This window comes from Podarcis gaigeae (assembly GCF_964106915.1).
Source record: "Podarcis gaigeae genome assembly, chromosome: 8".
NCBI classification, from domain to species: domain Eukaryota; kingdom Metazoa; phylum Chordata; class Lepidosauria; order Squamata; family Lacertidae; genus Podarcis; species Podarcis gaigeae.
The window spans coordinates 83,370,887-83,394,726 of record NC_139684.1 but is presented as its reverse complement, the minus strand read 5'-3'; the positions used below and the strand labels follow the sequence as shown (position 1 = coordinate 83,394,726).

General features: G+C 50.8%; 1 protein-coding gene across 2 annotated transcripts in view; it reads left to right on the top strand.

Moving 5' to 3' along the window:
- The first annotated feature begins 1,381 nt into the window (after positions 1-1,381).
- The window catches only part of HIF3A (hypoxia inducible factor 3 subunit alpha), a 66,053-nt gene continuing 43,594 nt past the window's right edge, over positions 1,382-23,840 (top strand). Inside the window, exon 1 of one of the 2 annotated variants that reach the window (XM_083753777.1) lies at positions 1,382-1,549. In XM_083753777.1, coding sequence (XP_083609903.1) covers positions 1,524-1,549 — 26 coding nt within the window. In that variant the 5' untranslated portion in view covers positions 1,382-1,523. Of the gene's footprint in view, positions 1,550-4,633; positions 4,775-23,840 lie in introns of those variants that run through there. The other variant, XM_083753778.1, reaches the window with a different exon arrangement.

Genomic DNA, 23,840 nt, shown 5'->3' with positions numbered 1-23,840 from the left:
AGAGGGGCTCTATTAAAAAAACAAAACAAGCAGACCTCAATTAAGATTCCCCCAAAGAAGCATGAAGTCTGCAAACACACAGAAACCTTTTATAGAGATTTTATCACCCCATTGTATTGTATTGTATTGTATTGTAAGCCACTTGGAGATCTTTGGCTGAAGAGGAGCAAATAAGTGCTTCAAACCAAGCCAATATATAAATGCATTCAAAATGATATCATAACATTGCATACTATGCATCCCTAGTGTGTAGGAACAGCACATTTCAGACGCTGGATATGCTTAAATGCAAAGAAAAGGCTGCTGGAGCTTTCTCTCACCACACGGGGGCGCATTTATACAACCGTTTTAACATCTCCAGGCAACTGTTTTAAAGGCTGCGATCCTATATGTATCTGGATCCACTATGTCTGGGTGTGGAGTCGCTGAATTGGCGGGGGCTTCGCGGGCCAAACCCGTTCAATTCCGGGCTCGATGCAGGGAGTCACACTGAATTCAATTGGGAGGGATTTCTGAGCAGACTAAAGCGTTACACCAATTACATCGACTGAAAATGAGCGTGTAAACTGGATTTGAATGCCAAAAAGCAAGGTGATCGGCGAGAGAGATTTATTACATGGACGCACACGAGAGTAAACCCATCTCCATCACTGAATACCGAGCGGAGAGGGAACGAACGGCGCCGCGCTGCATTTTCTAAATCCGAACTGACTCCGAGAATCAGAGTCACTCCCTTTCCCACACAAGGCCCTTGGAGGGGTAGGGGCGGAGGACTCGCACCATTCTTTTGCATTGAGCTGAAGGCTTGCTTCCGAATCAAAAGCCGCCCCCCCCCCGAGCTTCAGTGGAGTCTACTACCAATTAAGCGTGCACACAGTCCTGCAGCTTTAATCCGGAGTCACTTCCCTTTGTGCCGAGCACACAGGTAGGACGCCTAGCGGATTTCCAGGTGATTTGCACGTCCCGGGTAAAGACGCTGCGATGGCCACCTTAATCTTGCAGAACGAATCCGGATCCAGTGTGACTCTGGATTAAGGCTAGCCCGGAGGAGCGCTCCGCCGGCTGGAGCACCCTGCGCGCTGCGATCCCTGCCCCTCCGCAGCCGCAGCGGAGCCCCCTCGCGCCTGCCAGCTGGCAACACAGAAAGTGGGGTGGGGGGTTGGGTAGGTGGGGAAGACCCCCCCTTGGGTCTCGGACTGGCATCCCCGGCGCCCAATCGGCGCGCGCACCAGCAGCAGAAGGAGGCGTGCCAAAAGCGCCTTGGATCTGCAAGGCTGCGAGGGCGCGCGCGCGCGCGCGCCGGGCGTAGGGGGGGGCACCTTGGGGTGGGAGGGGGAGCCAATGGCACGGATGGGGGAGGGGCGGTGGGTGTAGCCTGAAGGGGAGTGGGCTTCGAGGAGGGGGAGAAGGGGGGCGAGAGAGGCAAAGGAGCGCAGGCGGAGAGGCAGGAGGGGAGAGCGGAGCGCGCGGAGCGAGGCGAGGCGGCTGGACCCGGGCAGGAGGCGCAGGAAAGCCAGCCAGCCATGGAGAATGGATTGCAGTGTCCAAGGTAAAAGCAAGGAAAGGTGGGTGGGGGGGTGCACGAAGCCCCCCTCCCCAGTTTTTTTTTTGGGGGGTGTTGCACCGCGATCCAACTCTTCCCGGGTGCGCGAGAAATCTGCAACCCAGTTCCCCGATTTGGAGAGGGGCTTGCGCAAACGCAGGGGGAGCCATGCGCCCCTGATATATAGATATTTTGCAATGGTTTGCGCGCGCCACCCCCCTCCTTCTGGGCGATTTATCTATATGTGGGGCGGTGGGGGGGAGAGGAAATCTGCGGACTCATCAGATTCCAAAGTGGGGCTGTGTGTATTTTAAAACACGCAACCTATGTGCGCGCCTGAGTTTTGGGGTTCCATGGAGAGGGCTGGTTGGAGCCCCCCATTCCTTTCCTTCCTTGCGCAGCCCTGAGAACGTCCCACTCCCTTCTCCACCCCCCAAAAAACTTCTAGATCTAGGTCTTCAGTAGTATGTTAAAGGGTGCCATTCTTGTGGACAGCTTTTTCTGGCGCCATGGGGTGTGTGTGTGTGTTTGTGGAGGGAGGGCGTTGTGTGTGACCTTGTTATTCTCATTATTTTTATTTTTTAATTAGTGAAAAGGCCAGCTTGTTTTATTTTCATTTTATTTGCATCTTGCTGGTCAATGTCACCCGACGGCTGCAGGAGGACGACATGGGAAGCCTGAGATGTGCAGTAATCCTGCAGAGCTGGAAAGAAGGAAGGGGGGGTGTTCTCTTGGCCACAAGGAGATCTAGTAGATTACAGTGGAGATATGTGCCAAATGTAAACCAGCAAGGAGGGAGCGCAGGGTTCTGTAGCCAACCACACGTCTGGTCACCAACCCTAGCAAGCGAGCTGAATATCATGGAACAGGCCCAAGAAAGCGACAACACAGGCTGTGTGATGTCTCTCTCCTCCTGCTTGTGGATCTGCCTCTTAATCTCCCCGCATACCTTGTTTACAGTGCTGCAATCTTTTTATCATGGCCTCTCTCTCTCCCTCTCTCTCTGCTGGCTGCCTTTAGACCCCAGTTCAGAAATGCAAGCATACGCGATCAGACGGTTTGTGCATATGGAACAGGGTGAGGAAAAGGGGTGGTTTTTTGGTTGCTTTCCTGACAAATATTCCGGGAAACTCCTCCACTTCTATTACTTTTGCACCATTCCCCGATTTTGATTACCCGTTTAAATGGACGCTTTTAAAAAAAAACGAGGCAGGCGAAAGCTGCAAGGTGCATCTTCGCAAAGCTCTGCCTGTAAATCTGGCAGCCTTTGCCAGAAGTGAGTTGGCAGGAATCTTCGTACAGTAGCGGAGGAGAGCAATCCCTGAAAGGGAACGTGCCTGGACAGTGAAATGCACACCCGGTTGCTTAAGAATATTTACCATTGTTGTTATTGACGATTATTTATAAGGTCCTTTGTAACTCGGAAAACTTGGCTTTCAAAAAAACATCTTGGATTTTGGAGATTGTGGAAGCTTTTGGTACTCTTGTGGAGTGAGGCGGCTCGCTTAGGCAGTTTAAATTGCCCACGAAGTTTTGAGGGGAAGAGAGAAAGGGGCAAGGGGGGTGCGGCAGCTGTTGGTTGGCCAGGAAAAAGCATGAAGTTTTGGTGTTCCAAAGGGGCATTTAAAATTAGGCAGTTGCTGCTGGATTGGAGCAGGTATGCCAGCCAGCCAGCCAGAGCGTCATTTCAGATGTAGGTCAATTCCGTGGAGATCATCTCAGAATTGGGTTAAGGCAAGAATGAACAGGGTGACAGAGAGAGAGATGCATATATTATATGGGGGGGGGCACAGGTGTGTGACGTGTGCTTTCAGCTTCATGAAAAGTAGGTCTTTGGAAGTTGGCAGCCAGCGCTGGTATCTGGGTCTGAATGCGGACTCCGCTGGGCAAATTCAACCAGAGTGAGCAAGGGCGTGTGGCCATGGCAGCGCCGACGTGCCCGGGTGGGTGTGTCGTGACTGTCCGCTCCGCTTGGTTTCTGGGCTGCGCAAGTAGCTCTGCTAGACGTCCCGTGGACGATCTTGGAGCCTGTTGCTGAGTAGGACACAAACTGGCACTGTGCCACTGAGGGCAGGAAGCCAAGGTGGACTTAATTGTGTGTGTGTTTTTATCCTTTTAAAAAAACAAACAACCCCTTTTTTTTTTTGCCTCGCAGGCTACAGGTCTCTCGTTAACTGTTGGTAAACCGGGGACGGAGAGGGAGCTTGCCAGGGTGCAGATGTACCCCCCCATCCCCCCCCCCCCCGGAATAAGGTCCTGTCAAAGTAAGGGAGAAAATAAGAACTCTCCCTTGAATTTCTCCAGGACTGTTTCCTGGAATAGCCTTTTAAAAGAAGTCACTGGTCGCCGCTCCCTTTGGAGAGCTGGACCGAAGACCCTGGTCTGTCAAGCCCCAGCACTTAACCCACCCCCCCACAGCCCTGTTCAAAGCCAGAGCACACCTCTTTGCAATTCCCAGCCCCCCCCTCAGTTGGTTTGTCTTTGCAGCCCACCAAGGCTTTCTTGCCCCCTGCTGGCTGGGGTAGGGGCTGCCGCTGACGATTTTACTTTTTTAAAAGACTTTCTCCTTTAAGGCAGAGATCCTGCAAAGCTGACTCTGCGAGCCCTGAACTTTTGATTAGAAAAATCCACCTGTGGAATCTGGTTTTCCGTTTTGAGTGCTTATCCCTCCTGTATCGCTGTGCCTGGGTTTGTGGCACTAGCCCACCATGACCTTGCCTTTGGGAACATAGGAATTTGGCTGATACAGACTCAGGCCATCGGTCCATTTTACCCAGTGTTGTCTATTTCAGCGACCGATAGCACTGGCTCTCCAGTGATTCAGGCAGGAGTCTCTCCCAGCCCTGCCGGCAATTGAACCCTTTCCGTTCCAAGAAGCTCTCTGCTGAATTGGGTCTCCTTCCGTCTCCATGTGATTCCCCTGGCACAGATCCGGCCTGGTTTCCCCCCTGCCCTCCTCCGGCGCCCCCTTGTGGCATCCCCGGAACTCTCTCACTCTCTGCTCTTCCCTCCGGAGTTTGCAGGCGGAATGGACTGGCACCCGTCCCAACCCAGCCTCCTCCACCTCCTCCTCCTCCTCACACATGTCCTTCCTCTGCAGCCTCGGCTGCTGGCTGTTCTCCGGGCAGGGAAAGCCGGTGGACCTCGTGTGCCGGACGGCGGGCGCATGACGGCTCTTGTGTACATCACGTGCTCCCGGCCCCGTGCCAGGCTGTGACGCGGGGGGCGGAGGTAGGGGGCAGTTCCTATTTGGGGATAGCAGTGCTCTCGGCTTGGGGCTGGCAGCGGCGGTCAGTGGGCGATGGGGGACGGCGGGGCAACAGGGCAGGAAGAGGGCCCTGGAGGCACGTCGCTGGCGGGCAGGGCTCCTTCGGAGGGTGAGTGTGGCACTGCCAGGGGCAAAAGGCAGCGGCAGCAGATGTGCGTTGGCTTGGCTCCTCTCCCTGTTCTCTCTTCTCTCTTCACTTTTCCTTCGGGCTATCTCTTCCTGCTCCTCGTTCTGCGCCCCTTTCATCTTGACACAACCTCTCTCCTCTGTCCCTTGACTTTATTGTGCCCTCCTTCCCCAGCCGTCCTCTTGTCTGTTCTGTTACTTTCCCATTCACGTGGATTTTTCTCTCCTCCTCCTCCTCTCCTGCCCTTTGTGTTTCCTCATTCACACAGACCCGTTCTTTCCTTCTTTTGAGCTACTGAATTTTCTCCTTTCCTCTGTTTTCTTTGCCCTTTGGCGGGGGGGTGGGGGTGGGCACGTTCTTCTGTTTTCCCTGTTCGCATCCCAAATTTGTGGTTATCTCCTCAATTACAGTTCGACTCACTTTCTTTTTATTTTTGCGCATTTTGCCTTTCTCTTCTTCCCTCGAGTTCCCTGTCGGCCTTTCCTTTCCCCTTCTCTTCTCATCCACATGTCCTTTTTAAATAAAAAAAATCCAGTTCGCCTTCCTTGCGTTTTCGAAAATTCGGGAACCGTTCTGTTATTTTCCTTTCGATCTCCCTGTTGCTCCTTCTCCCAATCCAGGCCGAAATGGCTCTTCTCCAATGAAGGGTTTACTTTTGGGGGGTGGGACGGGGGTGTCTATGGCCCCCTAGGCCTGCCTGACCCAGACTTTGTTGGGGTTCCCAAGCTAGTCTTGGCTTGGACGAGGACAATCAGCGGCAGGAGAAATCTGGCGCCGCAAAAATAGGCGGCGGAAAAAACGTCTTGGCGCTAAATCACAGAACTGCTTTGGCTGATGTTCGCGAATCTTGAACCTTGGGGTGAGACGTTTTTCACCTTACTTGTGACCTGCATTTTGATTAACGGAATCTGAATGATGTGGTTGTGGTGGGGGTTTTTTTTTTTGTTTGTTAAGTGGTGACATATATATGGTTTATTTCTTCTGTTGATGGGGACGGAGGTTGATTGGCAAGAGAGATAATTTGCTAAGAGTGGACTAGGAGTCAGGACTTAAGGGCTTGTTTTGCGTTTTTGTTCTTTCGCCATTTTGGGGCGGTAGCTGGAGCTTGGAATATGTGACGCCCGGAATTTCTGAGGAAGGAGCCTTGGGATCCAGGACCCTGGAGTCCCCGTCACGAGTCTCGCAGCGAGCTAGATCTCCACCATCAGCTTTGAGGACGTGCCTCAGTTTCCCCCTCTTGCAATCTAACTTCCCAACCTGGTGCCGTTTTTATGCATCGCTTTGTGGGTTCCGGAGGGAACTAATGATGGGATGTTGTGGACTGTGACTCGGGAAGATGTGGCGACTGTGAATGGCCAGCAGGGGGTGCTGGAAAAGATGGAGGTATTTGGTCCCCCGGGACATACGCATTGTGTTGCTGTTTTCTCCTTTAACGCTTAAAGCCCTAAACGACTCGGGCCCCAAGTACTTGAAAGACTGCCTCCTTCCCTGTAGACCCTCTTGGGTGCTAAGATCAGTGAAAGGGACCCTCTTTGTTGTTCCACTAGTCTCAGAAGCTTGTGGGGCGGTGACAGGGAGAGAGCGCCCTCTGCTGCAGCCTCTGGCCTGTGAAACTCCCTCCCTCTTTTGATGTTTGAGATGCATACTTTTCAAGACCCGCCTTATTTTTGTGGTTGTAAGTTGTTTAAAGCTGTTTTTAATGCTGTTGTCTCCCATCCTGCACATTTAAGACTTCGGGGAGTCCTCATTGCAGGAATTCTTGCCCACCTGCACTGTGTTTCAGAGGTTGTGATCACCAGGCACCCAGCGATTACCGTATTTTTCGCTCTGTAAGACGCACCAGACCACAGACCACAAGACGCACCTTGTTTTTGGAGGAGGAAAACAAGAAAAAAAATATTCTGAATCTCAGAAGCCAGAACAGCAAGAGGGATTGCTGCGCAGCGAAAGCAGCAATCCCTCTTGCTGTTCTGCCTTCTGGGATAGCTGCGCATCCTGCATTCGCTCCATAAGATGCACACACATTTCCCCTTACTTTTTAGGAGGGAAAAAGTGAATCTTATAGAGCAAAAAATACGGTATTTTCCTAAAACGAGCACCTGGGCTCCTGGTGGCCTAATTAAAGGGCCATGCCCTTCCGACCTGCAAGTTGCTGGCTGCGATTGCACCCTTGGCAGGTATATGTACTTTGTGCATGCTCAGAAGGCACTTTTGTTTTACTAGTTTGCATGTTTCAAGACCGGCTCTATGGCTGAGGCCTGCCTGAAATCTCGCCCCTCTGAGCACCAAAGCACAAAGCAGCGTTCCAGGAGGCAGAGGGTGACATTGTATTCTGTGCAGGAATCTAACATGGGGAACACTTTTTCCTCTTACTTCTAATTATTTATTATTTAACAAATGCGCAAACTGCTCTTCAAGGGAAAAAGAAAAGCTTCCCAAAGTGGTTCACAAGTGATGCACAATACAATATAAAATTCAAAATCATTAAAAATTATTGCAAACATTGTAACATTGAAACGTTCAAAGCCACCGAAAAGCAGAATAGTCGTTTAGCTTCATGCAAAACTGCCAGAAGTCCTTAGATACGGTGCTTGTCTGATACCACGTGGGTTCAGATTCCACAGTTGTGGGGCCCTTGCCAAAAAGCCCTCGCCCTTGTGTGCCTGTCACCCTAACGTACCTTACCAGGTGGGTGCCTGAGCAGGGCTTCAGAAGTACACCTGAAGGCTCAGGTGAGTTGATACAGGTGCATGCAGTCTTTTGGGTAACATCCTGTGGATATGGATTCCCAGTCCCTAAAACGCAGAAATTTTTTTTGATGAGCCTTACGGGACGGACGGGATGACTGCATGAAAGCCACTTTCTGCGTTGAGCATCCTTGATAATTTTCTTCTTTGAACATCTCTGCCCTGGCTCCTGTGCATAGACAAATTCCTTCCTTACACCCCATTGTAACCTCAGGCTACTGACTTTATATTCCAGCCTTCCTGCAAGCACCTCAGGATGGTATGCACAGGGTTACCTTGTTTTTAATCTACATAACAACCTTGTAAGGTAGGCTAGGCTGAGAGTCGTGACTTGGTCAAGGCTGCTCAGCATGGCAGCTGTCAGCAGTGGGTAGGGTTGGGTATGTGCTGGGGGGACGGACCAGAGACTTTTGAGGATACCCACTTTGAGGATACTCCCATCTCCTCCGCTAGTGATTCCATAGAGGCGGTAACATCCCTTGTGCGCGCTATCGGGAGTAATATTTGAAACAGAGTCAGTGCTAGGAAGCAAGACCCTTCCCCCCCTAACCTCTGATGTGCCAAGGTTGGCTGGAATTGTGGAGCATTGAGAGAGAAGCCTTTGCACGCTCTCAGAGGCACTGTTTTTTTATTATTAAAAAAACAACTCATTTCATTTTGCATGCCTTTGACTAAACAGGACCTGGGAGGGACCTCTCCTGTTGTTTTCTCTGCCCCCTCCCCATTGGGCTTTATGGCCGAAAGGGGATTTGAATGCAGTGTCCCGTGAGGTCCAAACCTGCTCTTTCTTTGTTCAACAACCTGTTGTCCCGGGGCTGATGGGAGTTGTAGTCCGAACTTCTGGAGGGCGGCCTTTTGGTATGGGACGCTGTATGTACTAGACCACTGTTTTTGAACTACAACTCCCATCATCCCTGACTAGCAAGACCAGTGGCAAGGGATGATGGGAACTGTAGTCTAAAAACAGCTGGAGGCACAAGGTTGGGAAACACTGTACTAGACCACATTCCCTTGAGGAAATAGTCAGGGGCGATTTGAAGTTCCAGGTTCAGTGTGGCCAGGCTAGTACAGTGGTACCTGGGGTAACATACGCTTCAGGTTACAGACTCCGCTAACCCAGAAATATTACCTCAGATTAAGAACTTTGCTTCAGGATGAGAACAGAAATCGTGCTGTGGCAGCGCAGCAGCAGGAAGGCCCCATTAGCTAAAGTGGTGCTTCAGGTTAAGAACAGTTTCAGGTTAAGTACAGAACTCCGGAACGAATTAAGTACCGTATTTTTCACTCTATAAGACGCACCAGACCACAAGACGCACCTAGTTTTTGGAGGAGAAAAACAAGAAACAAAATATTCTGAATCTCAGAAGCCAGAACAGCAAGAGGAATCGCTGCGCACTGAAAGCAGCAATCCCTCTTGCTGTTCTGGCTTCTGGGATAGCTGCGCAGCCTGCATTCGCTCCATAAGACGCACACACATTTCCCCTTACTTTTTAGGAGGGAAAAAGTGAGTCTTATAGAGCAAAAAATACGGTACTTAACCTGAGGTACCACTGTATTTGCTATCAGCCCACGGATGTGACCCTGGGCGTTTATGGATAGCCTGTTTCTGCTCCAGCCACACTGGACGTCTCACTTTGTTTGTTGCCTTTTGCTTTTCTGGCGATTGTACCATGAGCCACCTTGCAGAGTGGTTGTGGGAACATAGGAATTAATTTGTGTGTCCGGCAGTCTGTGCAACGAAACCTGCACAGGTTGTTTATTCATAATTGCAAAATAAAGTCAAGTCTGCAGAAGTCTTCTCCTATATACAGTGGTACCTCGGGTTACATACGCTTCAGGTTACATACGCTTCAGGTTACATACGCTTCAGGTTACACACTCCGCTAACCCAGAAATAGTGCTTCAGGTTAAGAACTTTGCTTCAGGATGAGAACAGAAATCGTGCTCCGGCGGCAGCAGGAGGCCCCAATAGCTAAAGTGGTGCTTCAGGTTACGAACAGTTTCAGGTTAAGAACGGACCTCCGGAACAAATTAAGTACTTAACCTGAGGTACCACTGTACTTCCAAGAGCTGGAGACAGGACTCAGTGACCTTGGAGGGGAGGTGCCATTCAGGTACAGATAATACATAGGAATTGCCTGCAGATAGGATGGTAAAAGTGTGTGTGTGTGTGTGTGTGTGTGTGTGTGTGTGTGTTTTAATGCATGCTTATAAGCGGAACAGATTCTAGTCCACGTGATTGTAATTTTCTTTTACTTCTGCCTCCCTCCAGTTTCAAGGCTACTAGTCTCTTGTAGCCTAATTCACCATGCAAATACATTCCAAACAAATAAAAATGCAGGTCCTTTTTAATAATGAAGGTAACGTTCCTTGAGAGCGTGCAAAGTTTCTTTCTTATTCTTGGTGCAGAATTGCTGCCAACGCACACCTGAAATTAGGAAAAGGGGCTTGAGCGATTAGTGGGTGAGGAACTTGCAGGTGGCAGCTGTTGTGAATTAATTCATCTGGAGTAGAAATTGTGTACCTGGCGCCTACCGTTTTCTCAAACTCTATAACCACTACGCTTGCCTTCCAGAACCAGAGATCCTGCCTTTCAACCCCCCTCTCTGGAATCTGAGTAACAATAAAAAAAACAGTGTTAGGAAATGAAATCTTAGAACATGGGTATGCAACCTAAGGCCCGGGGGCTGGATCAGGCCCAATCACCTTCTAAATCCGGCCTGCGGACTGTCCAGGAATCAGCGTGTTTTTGCACGAGTAGAATGTGTGCTTTTATTTAAAATGCATCTCTGGGTTATTTGTGGGGCCTGCCTGGTGTTTTTACATGAGTGGAATGTGTGCTTTTATTTAAAATGCATCTCTGGGTTATTTGTGGGGCATAGGAATTTGTTCAGCCCCCCCCCCCCCCAATATAGTCCGGCCCCCCACAAGGTCTGAGGGACAGTGGACCGGCCCCCTGCTGATAATGTTTGCTGACCCCTATATTAGAATCATGGCTTGCAGGTCCCTTAGCTGAAACTGATATGCCGTGTTTCGCATCTGAAGACGAATTGCGCTTCTCTCGACACCCTCGTCCCATTATAGATCATTAAGCTTCCCTCCCCTTCCTTTAAAGGGGAACAGACATTTGCATCTGGCCTAAGAAGTGCCTTGATTGGGGGGGGCAAGTTTCAAGGGTATTTCAATTACTCAGCCGTGCTTTGATCACCGCACATTGATTTTAATGGCACACCAGAAGATTTCTTGCCACGGATTCACTTCAGTTTAATGGACGGGGGGGGGGGGGGGTTAATACATTTTTCTTGCTCTATGTGAAATGTGTCTGGAGTCTATCTTTGAGAATTTTCAGCGCTCAGAACTTCAGTATTGCCCAAATAATTGCTTTTCGTTTGCCGCCACCACCTGAAGATTTCATCGGCGTGATCGGGAGTCCGTTCAGATGCAGCGGCAAGGAAAACGGGGGCTGCTTCCTCCCTTCGTGAGCTATGAGCCCCCACCCACCGTCCGATCCTGGCTTGAGACAAACCATAGCCTGTTCAGGAGTGCACCTGCCCGGCTAACCATGGTTGCACACCATGGTTTGTTCCTGGTTTTCAGCGCAAGCTGTACGGAACTGCGGCAAGCGAGGGTTTGCCTCAAAGCAGGAATGGATGAAAAGGGGGTGTTTGGAGAGCCGAAGTTTCCCTCTGGCTTCTTGCCACAGTGGGAAACCATGGTTTGGGACTAAGTCTGAATCAGTCCCGTGTTTTTCGTAGGGTACAGTCTAGTCTAGGGAGCAGCAGCTGGCGATCGCATGGTGACTTTGTGCCTTCGCTCCCTTCCTCTCTTTTGCTCCAGAAGTGGAAAAACTTGTGGCTAAAATTGGGGGGACGGTTGTCTTTTCCAGAGAGTTGGATGTGGTTCAGGAGAGGCTTTGCTTTTCGCCATTGCCTGTGATACGATGCATCTTCGTGACTGCATGAAAACCCAGGGCCGGCCCCACTGTTTGACAGATTGAGGTTGCTGCCTGGGGCGGCGGATGCTGAAATAGCCCCATGAGCTTTCTTTTCTTTAGAGGCCTGTCTTGTGCCCCACATCTCGCTATCTCTTGAACCACCTCCCCTTCCTTGAAAACCAGATGAAGTCTTCCTCCTATGCCAAAATCCTTATTTCTGCTACGGCTAAGCCAAAATGTCACAGCCCCTATGTCTTCCACAGATGCCCTCGAGGCAGGTTTCAGCGCACTCGTGCTTCCTGGAAAACGTTCATTTCTGAACCCCCGTAATGATGCCTCGGAAATTTCGCAGTCTGTAAACTGCTGGACCTGAACTTTTCACCCTGTGAGGGGAGAGTCCCCCTGCGGAGGAGTTTTGAAACCGTTCAGATGGGAAAGTAGTTTTAGGTCACGGCCACGTCGTACGTTTAAAGTCCCGCCATGGCTTCCCCCATTGAATTCTGGGAGTTGCAATTTGCAAAGGGTGCGGAGAGTTGTTTGGAGACCTCCCTGCTCTCCTAAGAGAGCTACAGTTCCCAGAGTGGTTTGTCAGGCCCGCTTCTTCGCAGTCAGCCCCGGGAATTGTAGCTCTGTGAGGAGAATAGAGGACCCCAAGCAAACTACAACTCCCAGGATTGTTTAGCTGCTTAAAGTGGTATCGTAGCACCTTAAATGTGTGGTGCAGATGTGGCCTTGATACCTCAGTCCAAATAACACGATCTGGTGGGCCCTACTGAAAATGGTGGCTTCAGAGATTTGCATTAAACTCGATTCTCACCAAAAGGGAAATCAATGCAAACACATGATTCTTGGTCAGTTGGTTTTCTCTCATTCAAAATGGAGGGGGGAAATTATTCTTGCACCTTCATTGCCCTCCAAGACCCACATTGGTGCTTCCAATGTGTGATTTTACAAATGCCTGGTTAAGTTGGTGGGTTTGACCTGTGAAGGAGTGGAGCCTTGCACATTTTTGGGTCCCTGCCCTGTTTGGAGGAGGGTATGTGGGTGGTGAAGGGACGCGGGTGGCGCTGTGGGTTAAACCACAGAGCCTAGGACTTGCTGATCAGAAGGTCGGCAGTTCGAATCCCCGTGATGGGGTGAGCTCCTGTTGCTCGGTCCCTGCTCCTGCCAACCTAGCAGCTCGAAAGCACGTCAAAGTGCAAGTAGATAAATAGGTACCACTCTGGCGGGAAGGTAAACGGCGTTTCCGTGCGCTGCTCTGGTTTGCCAGAAGCGGCTTAGTCCTGCTGGCCACATGACCTGGAAGCTGTACGCCGGCTCCCTCGGCCAATAAAGTGAGATGAGCGCCACAACCCCAGAGTTGGTCACGACTGGACCTAATGGTCAGGGGTCCCTTTACCTTTATGAGCTCAATAGGGGAAAGATTCCCTCTCTCCCCTACAATCCTGGCTCCTGTCCAGCAATGGTTAGGGAATCAGACTAGGACCTGGGAGACCAGGGTTCAAATCCTGATCAGCCACATAGGACACTGGGCAACCTTGGGCCAGTTACTGCCTCTCAGCCTAATCTACCTCGCAGGGTTGTTGTGAGGAGAACTCTGCACGCCACTTTGAGCTCCTTGGAGGAGCGGATGGGATGTAAATTAACTAAAATAAGTAATTAAAGTTATTAAATAAACAGGAAAGCAATGAACACGTTTTTTAAAAGTCATCTGAAGGCAGCCCTGTTTGGGGACGTTTTTAGTGTGTTGTATCGTGTTTTTACTGTTTTGCTGGGAGCTGCCCAGAATGGCTGGGGGCAACCCAGTCAGATAGGCGGCATATAAATAAGAAGTTATTTTTATTTTAAGTAAAATATCTGATACGAAACCTGAGGCAAAAATGCCGGATGGCCTGGCGAAATCCGGTGCAGTTGGCAACCCTGAGCACATACTCAAGAGGGCTTGGTAATTAACACAGGCTGGTTACCATGACTTAGTTTACTGTGCTCAAATGTGTATTAAAGCATGATAAATGGGTACATTGCCCCAATTCACCCCCTTGATATTATAAGCTTACAGGCAAAAGGCGGAGGGGGGGCAGCTTGGTGCTCAGGAGTGCAGAACCAAGGTGGTAGTTACCACAGGGTTACTCAGTGCAGATTACGCCAGCGCAAACTTGTATATCTGTCAGGAATGATGAGAAGAGAATAATAAACAAAAATACCAGCGTGTCTCCAATACAAGCTTGCGTGTGCAAATCAGGTGTAAAAATACCATTTTCCTTTAATCCTTGGCCACATCTTATTTTATGCGAAGCCATTTTTGTTGTTGTTGTTTCATGTGCGTTAAAACAGGCCTTGGTCAATTTCCAAATTACTTTTGAAAGAGGATTGTGTGGGGGGGAGATAATGTCTCTTTTATTATTTTAACCCTAAGTGCAGGAAACAGAATCTGCAGCCTCGGTTCTGTTTCTAAAAATGCCTAGGGCGCTCTCAGAATCCAAAATGAAAAAGCAGCAAAGCTCGTTACTTTTGCTGACCGCGATCTGGCGTGGTATTTATATATTTTTTCACAGTTGCAAGCAGGATTCAGGGTGCCTGCGAAAGATCCATGTGAGGGATCCATTTGGGGAGGACTTTTTGAACATGCAGTCCCCTCTCCCCCATTGCACACGGTTGTTTTTCCTTCTTGGGGGCTCCTGTCCCCCCTCCATTTGCCCTGTGTCCAGCTCTCCCCTCTCCCCGAGACGAAAGCAGCCTGGCTGCCCTGCCAGCGCCAGCCCATCTGGCAAAGGGCCCGGGCTCTGCGCATTCAAGCCGGGCGCCCAATGGCAGCGCAGTGTTCCCAGCCGAAATTAGCAGGCAAACAGGAAAGGAGGCCGGGCGCTGGTTGGCTGCTCCTGGCCTAGCCCGGGCCCCCGCCCGTCGCTCGGCTCACGTAGGCCTGGCCTGAGCGAGGGGCCTCTGGGCAGCTTGCCAAGCGGTGGAGGGGGGGGCGAGGCTGGAGAGGCACCGAGAGAGAGCAGCTTGGCCTCGCCAAGGCCCCAGAGGCCTCGGCGGAGCTCGCGTCAAGTCAAGGCCCGCCTGGTGCCCGGGGGACTGGGCCTGCCCTTGCAGCGGTGCATCTCCGCAGGGGGGGTGGCAGCCCGGCACCCAGGCAGACCCCCTTCTCGGTTGTCAGCCTTGCTTGTGCACAGCAGCTGCCCGGCCGAGCTTTGCTAACTGAGCAAGGCTGCAAATAAGCACTGTTTATCAGGCTCGGTGCAGCCTAATGGCTGCATTTTCTCCCTCCGTGTGTGTGTGTGTTTTATTTTTTGTTCTCTGTTTGGAAACAGCTTGCGGGCGCAGATTGATCCGCCTGCCCCTTTGCTTTCTCCCCTCCCTGCCGCTCCAGAGAGAGAGATGCTCAATGCCAGCTGCCTTAAATCCATCTAGCCCAGGCATAGGCAAACTCCGGCCCCCTCAATGTTTTGGGACTACAACTCCCATCATCCCTGACCACTGGTCCTGTTAGCTAGGGATCATGGGAGTTGTAGTCCTAAAAACCTCTGGAGGGCCGAGTTTGCCTATGCCTGTTCTAGCCCAATACAGGGATATGCAGCTGCCCCATATGGGGATCGGGACCTGCAACCTTGGCGTTATCAGCGCCACACGCTAACTAACGGAGCTATCCAGGCTTTTTGGAGCTTAGATTCTGGGTGTCTTGGATGGCTGCTATAGGACAACAACACACATGACTTGTTAACCTGCCCTTTAAGTGATCGATTTTGCTAATTCTTGGAAGCAGGCTTGCTACTGCAGAAACTATTTGCCTTTTTCTTTTTTGGGCGTGTGCCGCGAACTGATTTATGACACTTAAAACGGCGCTTTTGTGCTCTGGCGGCAAGAAAGGTTAGAAAGAGAGAGCTAGGCGATATTGCATTAAGTTGTGCTGGATATCAGGGGGTCTGGCAGAAGTTAATCTAGGTACAAACTCTCAGATTATGTGACTCCCTTTCTTTTGTAGAATCGTCAAGATGGAAGTTAGCCCCAAGGATCATTTAATCCAACCCCCTGCCATGCAGGATTATAAAAGAAGATCTTTGATGCTTTGTCTTTTGCAATTGCTGTCTGCTGCATGTTGTGGTCTGCAGTTTGGCGAATTGCAATTAGTTTTTTTTTAATGGCCTTTGGTTAATGCAAATATACTCCATGAAAGATACATGCATGATATCTTGCGGGACATTGATAGCAGCAGAAGTTGTTTAATTGCATCTTTATCCCACCTGGCCTCCAAGGGTGGTGCGTGGGGTCTCCCCACCCCAAAGTTATCTTCACAATAATCGTGCAAAGTGAGGTAGGTCGTGAGGGAGAGGCATAAGGTCACCCGAGGAGTTCTTTGCTGAGCTGCAGGGGAAATAATACGAACTCGGCTCTCTTCAATCCTTGGCCAATAAATAAATAACTGCCCTGAATTAGCTGAAACTTGCTTTTATGTGCTGCAAAGAGATGGAACTGCCCTTGTTCGGGTACAGGATTTGGGGTTGGCGTTCAGCACAGAGGGGGGGGAACCCCTGTGAATCTGGGTGATTTTCTCACCTTTGGGGTGGCCTTGGAGCCTAGTGGCTAGAGTACTAAGTTTCACCTAGGGGAGTTGAGGTTTGTGGTTCCTTTTCACTGGGAATCATCTGTGGCTTTTTGGGTTGAAGAGAAGAGGAGCAGGGAATTTGAGCCGCTGAACTCCGCCTCTCACTGTGGGAGGGTAGCGGGGCATAGCAGTCGCAGCAGAGCGCCCGGACACCTGGGTTCTATTTTTGCACTTTGTAGGGCAGTAGGTGAATCTGCGAGGCCCGGTGTCCTAAGCCTTGGCTCCGTATCTGGCTTGGCTGAGAGCGGGTCCTGTTCCGGCCTCCTCTGTTTATTCACACGCTGTGTATGTTCTTGGCTACCACCGCTGGCTCAGCCAGAGAACAGGCCGTGGAAGCGGGCCAAGGGAATTCGGCTGCCTTGCCGGCACTTCGCAGAGCCTCTCCACCCCCCAGGAATGCCAGAGGTTCCCTGGCCTTTCCCGGCTTGTCTCAGGAGCTTGAGATTCTCTTGCACAGCCCGGGAATGGTGCCTGGTGGGTGAGAGCCCCCCTCGTGCCGTGGGAACCTGGGCGGGTAACCCAACAGGGTTGGCTTTCCCTGTTGAATCTCAGCCCGCAGGTGGAGAGGAAGGTGCTGGACAATGGCAGTACAGTGGTACCTCAGGTTAAGTACTTAATTCGTTCCGGAGGTCCGACCAGCTTTTGACTTGGCAAATACAGTAGTACCTCAGGTTAAGTACTTAATTCGTTCCGGAGGTCTGTGCTTAACCTGAAACTGTTCTTAACCTGAAGCACCACTTTAGCTCATGGGGCCTCCTGCTGCTGCCGGTCTGCCGGAGCACTATTTCTGTTCTCATCCTGAAGCACAGTTCTTAACCCGAGGTACTATTTCTGGGTTAGCGGAGTCTGTAACCTGAAGCATATGTAACCTGAGGTACCACTGTATAAATGGCTGCTCCTGTTTCAGAAATAGCTGCATTTAGCTTTCAAGGAATTCCAGTGTGTGGGAAAACTTGTTTGTTTGTTTGTGTGTGTGTATCATTCATTCAGAGACTTAAAAAAAATCTGGCTCCTGAGTCTAAAAAAAAAAATAGCCGCTACCTTCAGGTTTATAATCTGAAAAGACACGACACAAAAGGACAAACGGATTGGGAAGGAGGAGGAAATAAGCAAACTCAAGTCCAAGTTTTTAGTTACTTATAACCAGGATGGGAAAGTTCAGGGAGAGGAAACAACAGACATTTGTGACCTCTCAGCTGCATTGTGGGATGCTGGTGCTGTTTTCAATGTGTATGAACAGTTAATTCTGTTGACTTTGTTTGTTTGTTTGTTTGTTTGTTTGTTTGTTTGTTTGTGTACCGCCCTTTATCCATGGATCTCAGGGTGGTCCACATGTTTCCGTAATATGAATGATTACTATTACTATTGAAATGAGAATTTCTTTGTCAGCATAGTTGAAAAGGACTTTTTCTCCCATTTTCTTCTGGGGCAGTTGAACAGGGGACCCCCCCAAAAAAACACCCCCCCTTTTACCGTATTTTTTGCTCCATAAGACGCACCTGACCATAAGACACAACTAGTTTTTAGAGGAGGAAAACAAGAAAAAATATATATATTCAGAACGAAACAGCAGGTGTATGATTTTTGTGGTTCATGTTGTGACCACAGACATGTGATTTGACGGTGAGTTTGGTGTAGCCCAATGCAAAAATCCTGAGAATCCATGTTTATCCGTGCTTTGTAACCACATTTATGCGCCATTGCATGATCTGCTTTTCGCCCCTGGACAGTTCGGCTCCAGGGACCATGCATTCGCTCCATAAGACGCATAGACATTTTCCCTTACTTTTCAGGAAGAAAAAAGTGTGTCTTATGGAGCGAAAAATACGGTATCATCAGCTGATAATGGTATGGAATCAGCCAGTCTGTGTGCACACACCATACATTTAAAGCACTCCCCCCCCATCCCAAAGAATCCTGGGAATTGTAGTTTACCCACCATGGAGCTCCAACTCCCAAGCGTCCTTTACAGACTACAGTTCCCAGAATTCCGGGGGGGGGGGGAGCCACATATTTCAAACACAGCCCCTCTCACTTTCCCTCCTGCCTCGCCTTGCGGGTGGCGTTGGCGAATGGCAGGGCAGAGCGCTCTTTGCCGCTCTGGGTGCCTGGGTGTCGTCATCCCTTGGCCTGTCCCGTCTGGCTGTGAAATAAATAAGCAAGAGGAAGCTAAATTTGCACAAAGCAATTGTGAGTGCGAAAAGGGATAAGGTCTCGTGTGTGCGCATAGAGGCTTGGCTGAAGGCCCCGCAAGTTTTAGGATTAAATTCTAGCTTCTCCGTGGGCCCCGGACCAAGTCCTCGCTCTGCTGGCCACGGTTCTTGACCTGCGAAATAGAAATAACAAGTGGCGGTTTTGCGGATGTCAATAGCCCTTTAATAAATGCAAAGGCTGGGAGATCCTAGCAGATGGGCTCTGAAAGCCGAGAGTGGCATGCTGTTCTCCTGCGAGCTCAGCCCAGCCCTGCAGCCCTGTGTTAGTTCAGGTAAAAGGTAGCTCACGCCTCCCTTATGAACACAAACACACTCCAGATGGAAAAGCTATGGGGTGGGGAGGCCTGGGCCTTGCCAAGAACATTGCGTTCCCACCCAACCCAGAGGGAAGAGGCCCTTGTGGGGGTGTGAGGAGCGGGGCGGGGGCTGGCTTTGCAGGCACTCCTGATTCAGTTTTGGGGAGAAGGAAATGGCCTGACAGAAAAGCCTTCTCTTATTTCTGCCCCCCCCCCACCTTCTACCCCCTTCCCTGCAAACAGAATCAAATTCCTCTCCCATCCTGACTGTTGGTTAGTGTGCGGTGCTGATAACACCCAAGGTTGCAGGTTCGATCCCCGTATTCCTGCTTTACAGGAGGTTGGCCTGTATGACCCCCATGGTGACAATTCCAGGAGTTTGGTTGCTGGCTGAAGTGTTGCGTTGTTCCTGTAGAACAGGGGTAGGCAACCTAAGGCCCAGGGGCCAGATGCAGCCCAATTGCCTTCTCAATCTGGCCATCAGGCAGTCTGGGAATCAGCGTGTTTTTACATGAGTAGAATGTGTCCTTTTATTTAAAATGCATCTCTGGGGCCTGCCTGGTGTTTTTACATGAGTAGAATGTGTGCTTTTATTCAAAATGCATCTCTGGGTTATTTGTGGGGCCTGCCTGGTGTTTTTACATGAGTAGAATGTGTGCCTTTATTTAAAATGCTCCGCGGCAACCTGTAAGTAACGGAGCGCGTTACTTCCGGGTTTCGCCGCTTGTGCATGCGCAGACGCTCAAAATGACGTCACACGCATGTGCGGAAGCAGCAAAACACGACCCGCAGACGTTCTATTCAGGATGCGAATGGGGCTCCCGAGGTACCACTGTATTTAAAATGCATCTCTGGGTTATTTGTGGGGCATAGGAATTCATCCCCCCCCCCAAATAGTCCGGCCCACCACATGGTCTGAGGGACGGTGGACGGGCCCACGGCTGAAAAAGGTTGCTGACCCCTGCTGTAGAGCTTTCCTTCTTCTAGATGGGCTCCCTTCCCAGGTGGACGAACCCCACTAGCCCCTTCCTTCTCTGTACAGCAGGTGCAGAAACCGCCTTCTTGACCATTGGACCCCCCTCTTGGTCTCATCTGCTCAGCCCACCAGAGCCTGCCTTGGCATGCAGGCAAGGTCCCCAACCCAAACAAGGGTTTGAGACCCCTTAGCCACCCTCACCTGGTTTAGCCGGCCAATCGAAGCCATTCTTGTCAGCTGTCACCTGCTGACAGCTTCTAGGAGCCCCAGGTGAGAGCTGAGTGCAGGATAGGGACCCAAGGTGGACAAACCAGTGGCGTAGTGTGGGGGGTGCAGGGGGGCCCGGCCGCACCAGGCGCAACATCTGGGGGGTAGGGTTAGGGGGTGCAAATCCACGGGTTAGGGGGCGCAAATCCACGGGTTAGGGGGCGCAAATCCACGGGTTAGGGGGCGCAAATTACTTGCCTTGCCCCGGGTGCTGACAACCCACGCTACGCCACTGGGACAAACTACCCCAGAAGGAGCATGATGTGTCCCCCGCCACAGGTACTACCCTCCCCCCTAACACCCCATTCACCCTATTTTACATACACAGCTGCGCACCCCCTAATTTAAGGGGTGAAAGCTCCTCTGTTTTTAGCAGTGACGCTGACGATTTACGGGAAGCTAGCTGCGCTGCTTGCAGATCTTTTTCCTCTTCCTCCAGCAGCGTCATCTTTCCTCCCACCCACAACCTTTCCTCTCCTCCCCCCTCCTCTCCAAACCCCCCCCCCCCGCAGCCATGATGAGTACTTGGCATTGGTCCCCGTCTACAGTACACAAAGTCCCGGGCAGACGTGGACAGAACAGCTAAAGGCACTGCCAAGAGCACGTGCAACAGGATTCCTGTTTGGTGGAAGGAGGAGGGGGCGAGTTGTTGAAGAGAGTGCAGTGATTAAGGGGCTTGGATCCCTGCCGGGGTGGGCGGGGAGAGGGGAGGGCCTGCCTGCAGCTGGCTCTGCAAGGCTAACTGGGAAGGAGCCTTCGCTCAGTGGTGGCAGGGCATCCGCTTGGCACACAGAACTCCCCCAGCAGAGAGAGCCTTGCTGGGGCGTGGGGTGGGGTGGGGGAGCTGCTGCCGGTCCGTGTTGGCAGTACCAATCTAGATGGGCCAGCGGTGTGACTGGGAGTATAAGACGGCTTCCTACAGAGTCTGACCGGATAATTTTGTAGGAGTTGGGATTTGGGGAGATGTTTTAAAAGGAGGAGATTAGGAGCAAGCCAAGTGTACCAGCTGAAAAGTGGGGACGTGTTGTGGGGGTTGATTTGAGCTGTTGTTTCGTGGGGGGCGGGGTGTTTCCCCCAGTTCCATAACATAGCCCTGGAATGCAGGAAGTCCTGGAGGGTACAGTGTTTTGTAGTGTCTTTCTGTTGCACATGTGGGGAGAGTCTGAAAGGGGTGGAGGATAATAGAGGGCAGGAAATGGAACAGAAGTGAGCCCTTGAACCTCTTACCTTGGAGATCCAAAGGCTGCATGAGGCGTGCTTATTAAGCAGAATTGCAAGCATGGCTGGGACACACACACACACATATATAAATAGAACCGGGTACTGTAAAACAGGCTGGCCGTAGCTAGCCTTGGAAGGGGTCCAGAGGTCAATGAGTCTGACCTGCCTGCTGCTACGCTGTGCCAGTCGCAGAGTGCAGAAGCAAGGTGGAAGTGAGCCAATCTCTGTCTCTGCAGAGCAAAACAGCCCACCCATTAGGGCTGCAAGCCAACCTGATTTTTAAGGGAGGGTAGATTCCGATCCAGAGTCCAGATGTGTTGCCCTATCAGGCCATGTCTTTTCAAACCACTGGGTTATCCATTAGTGCTGGTCAATACCGTCTCCACTTAAGAACAGAAGAAGAGTTTGCTGGGTGAGTCTGGTGATCTCCACAGATGCCTGGGGGAAACCAGAATCTGAGCCCAAAATCCCTGTCCCCTCTTGAGCTTTCCAGCAACTAGTTTTCAGAAGCATTTCTGCCTCTGACTGGCACGGCTAGTAGCCATCGACAGCCCTCTCCTCTGTGAATTTGTCCTCAGACAAAGGTTTGTGGGTGGGGAGAAGCTAACTTATTGAATGTACGAGCCTCTTCAGATGTTCAGTATCTCTTTGCTTGTCTCTGGCCATCCATATGCATGGATCGGATCGATGGAAATACCAAATGATGGGTCTGCTGGAAATTCGTCGATTTGGCTGTCCTGATTGAAAGGGGTCGCTCCAGCACAGCTGAGCAGTGCCTTGGGGGAAGCTTGTGGTGCTGTGGAGCTGGATGTTGGGGGTGCAGGGGGGTTGTTTTTCCTGCCCACCTCTGTCACTCTCCCCCCCCTCCCCCCCAACTTTTCCAATTTTGCGCTAATAAGGAAGAAACGGTTTGTGTGCAAAGTAGCCGGCTGGCAACGCTCGGCATGTGCAGAGCTGAGATATTCTCAGTGGAGGAAGGAAGTTTGACGTCAGAGATGCTGGATCTGAGCAGAAGGCATCAGAGATGCATGCGAGCTTTGCGTAGGCAGCTGTTATCGAGCCGTGCTGTAGTGCAGCAGAATCAGCTCCTGCAGGAAGGGCGCTTGGGTCTGGCGCCCTCCAGGATGGTGCCTTGACAAACAGGGGCTCTGTTCCACATTGCACACAGCAAAGCATTTCTACAGCAGGTGGCTGTGTAGGGTATATTGATGCCCTCTCCCTCTGACCAACTTCTAACCTGCTTGCCGTGGTTTTGCAGACCTCTCTTTTCTTCTCCCCCCCCCCTTAAGTCACAAATAAATTTAAAAGTGGGGTGGGGTGGCGAGACTATGCATACCCAAACAATTTCCCAAGGCTAAGGCATTCCTGTATTGCGGGGGGGGGGGGGTTTGGACAATATGACCCTTCTAACTTTACAACTCTATCGTAATTTGGGGAGGGGGGCTACCAAAGCTGCCTTTTGCATCCATGAGGACTAGGTGCTTGTAACTGTTTGCTGAGCAACATCTGGCGCCCATCTGGCGACTTGGAAGGCACATATTACGGAGTGGAATGTGACCCGCCCTCTTCTTTCTATCTTGTTATTGATGTGAAGATTATTTGATCTTAGTTTTTGCCCTATTCCTTTCATTTTGGTGATTACCGGTATGTTTGAAGGAGGGTAAACACCGTTTGGTGTGGGGAAGGAAGCGGATATGAAAAGGGGGAGATACGAGAGGGTCTGTTGGATGAAAGGGACAAAGAGAAACGTGGAAGTCTAGAAGAAACTGCTAATTTAGAAAAGCAGCAAAGCAAGCGGAGGTTCTGTGCCTGAACCCAAGTTTTGTGGTGCCCTGATGTTATGACTACAGAACTAGTTTGCCCAATAAATCACCATTAGCCATGCTAGCCAATGTCAGCATCGCCCTGAGTGACAACTGCTGGAGGCAAATGCCTTCATCCTGTCTGCTTGTCAGCTTCCCAGATGGAGCATCTCGCTGAGCATTCTGGGAAATGGGGACTGGACCTTTGGTCCAAGTCAGCAGGACTGATTAAATTGGATCAGTTTTATCAGTGGAGTGGAAAATCCTTCCTGGGGTGGGTGGGAACGTCAAATTGGCAGCAGAGTTAGGTGAGCCAAAAATGGGCCAGAAAACAAGTCTCTTTAAAATGTCTAGATCCCGTCCTTTAAGACGTTTTGGAAAGTGAGTGGCCCAGCTTTAGAATCTCCGACAAAGAGTGCCTCTGTTCATGTGCAGACTTCCTTAACACACTGACATTCCATTCTGGGTCACATGCAAGAGAGCGAGTCACTTGGAAATATTTAGAGCAGGGGGAGAGTTTTAAGAATCGCCCCTTCCCTCTCAATTGCCCTCTCCAAAGAGTCGTTTCTCTCCTTTGGCGAAATGCCATAGCTCGGTGGTGTAGCACATGCTCCCCCTGCAAAGGGTCTTGAGTTCAATTCCTGGCACCTCCCAAGTCGAAGAGTTAAGGCCTGTGACCCAAGGGATCTGCTGCCAGATAGCATTTCTAAGCTCGATGGGATGGCAGCGTCCAATGTTCCTAAAAAGTTTTACAATTTAAAAAAAAGTGGCATGAGGCTTCAATACTGATGCCAGCTGCTAACCGGAGTATGTGTTGCACATATCCAGGAATAGCGAGAA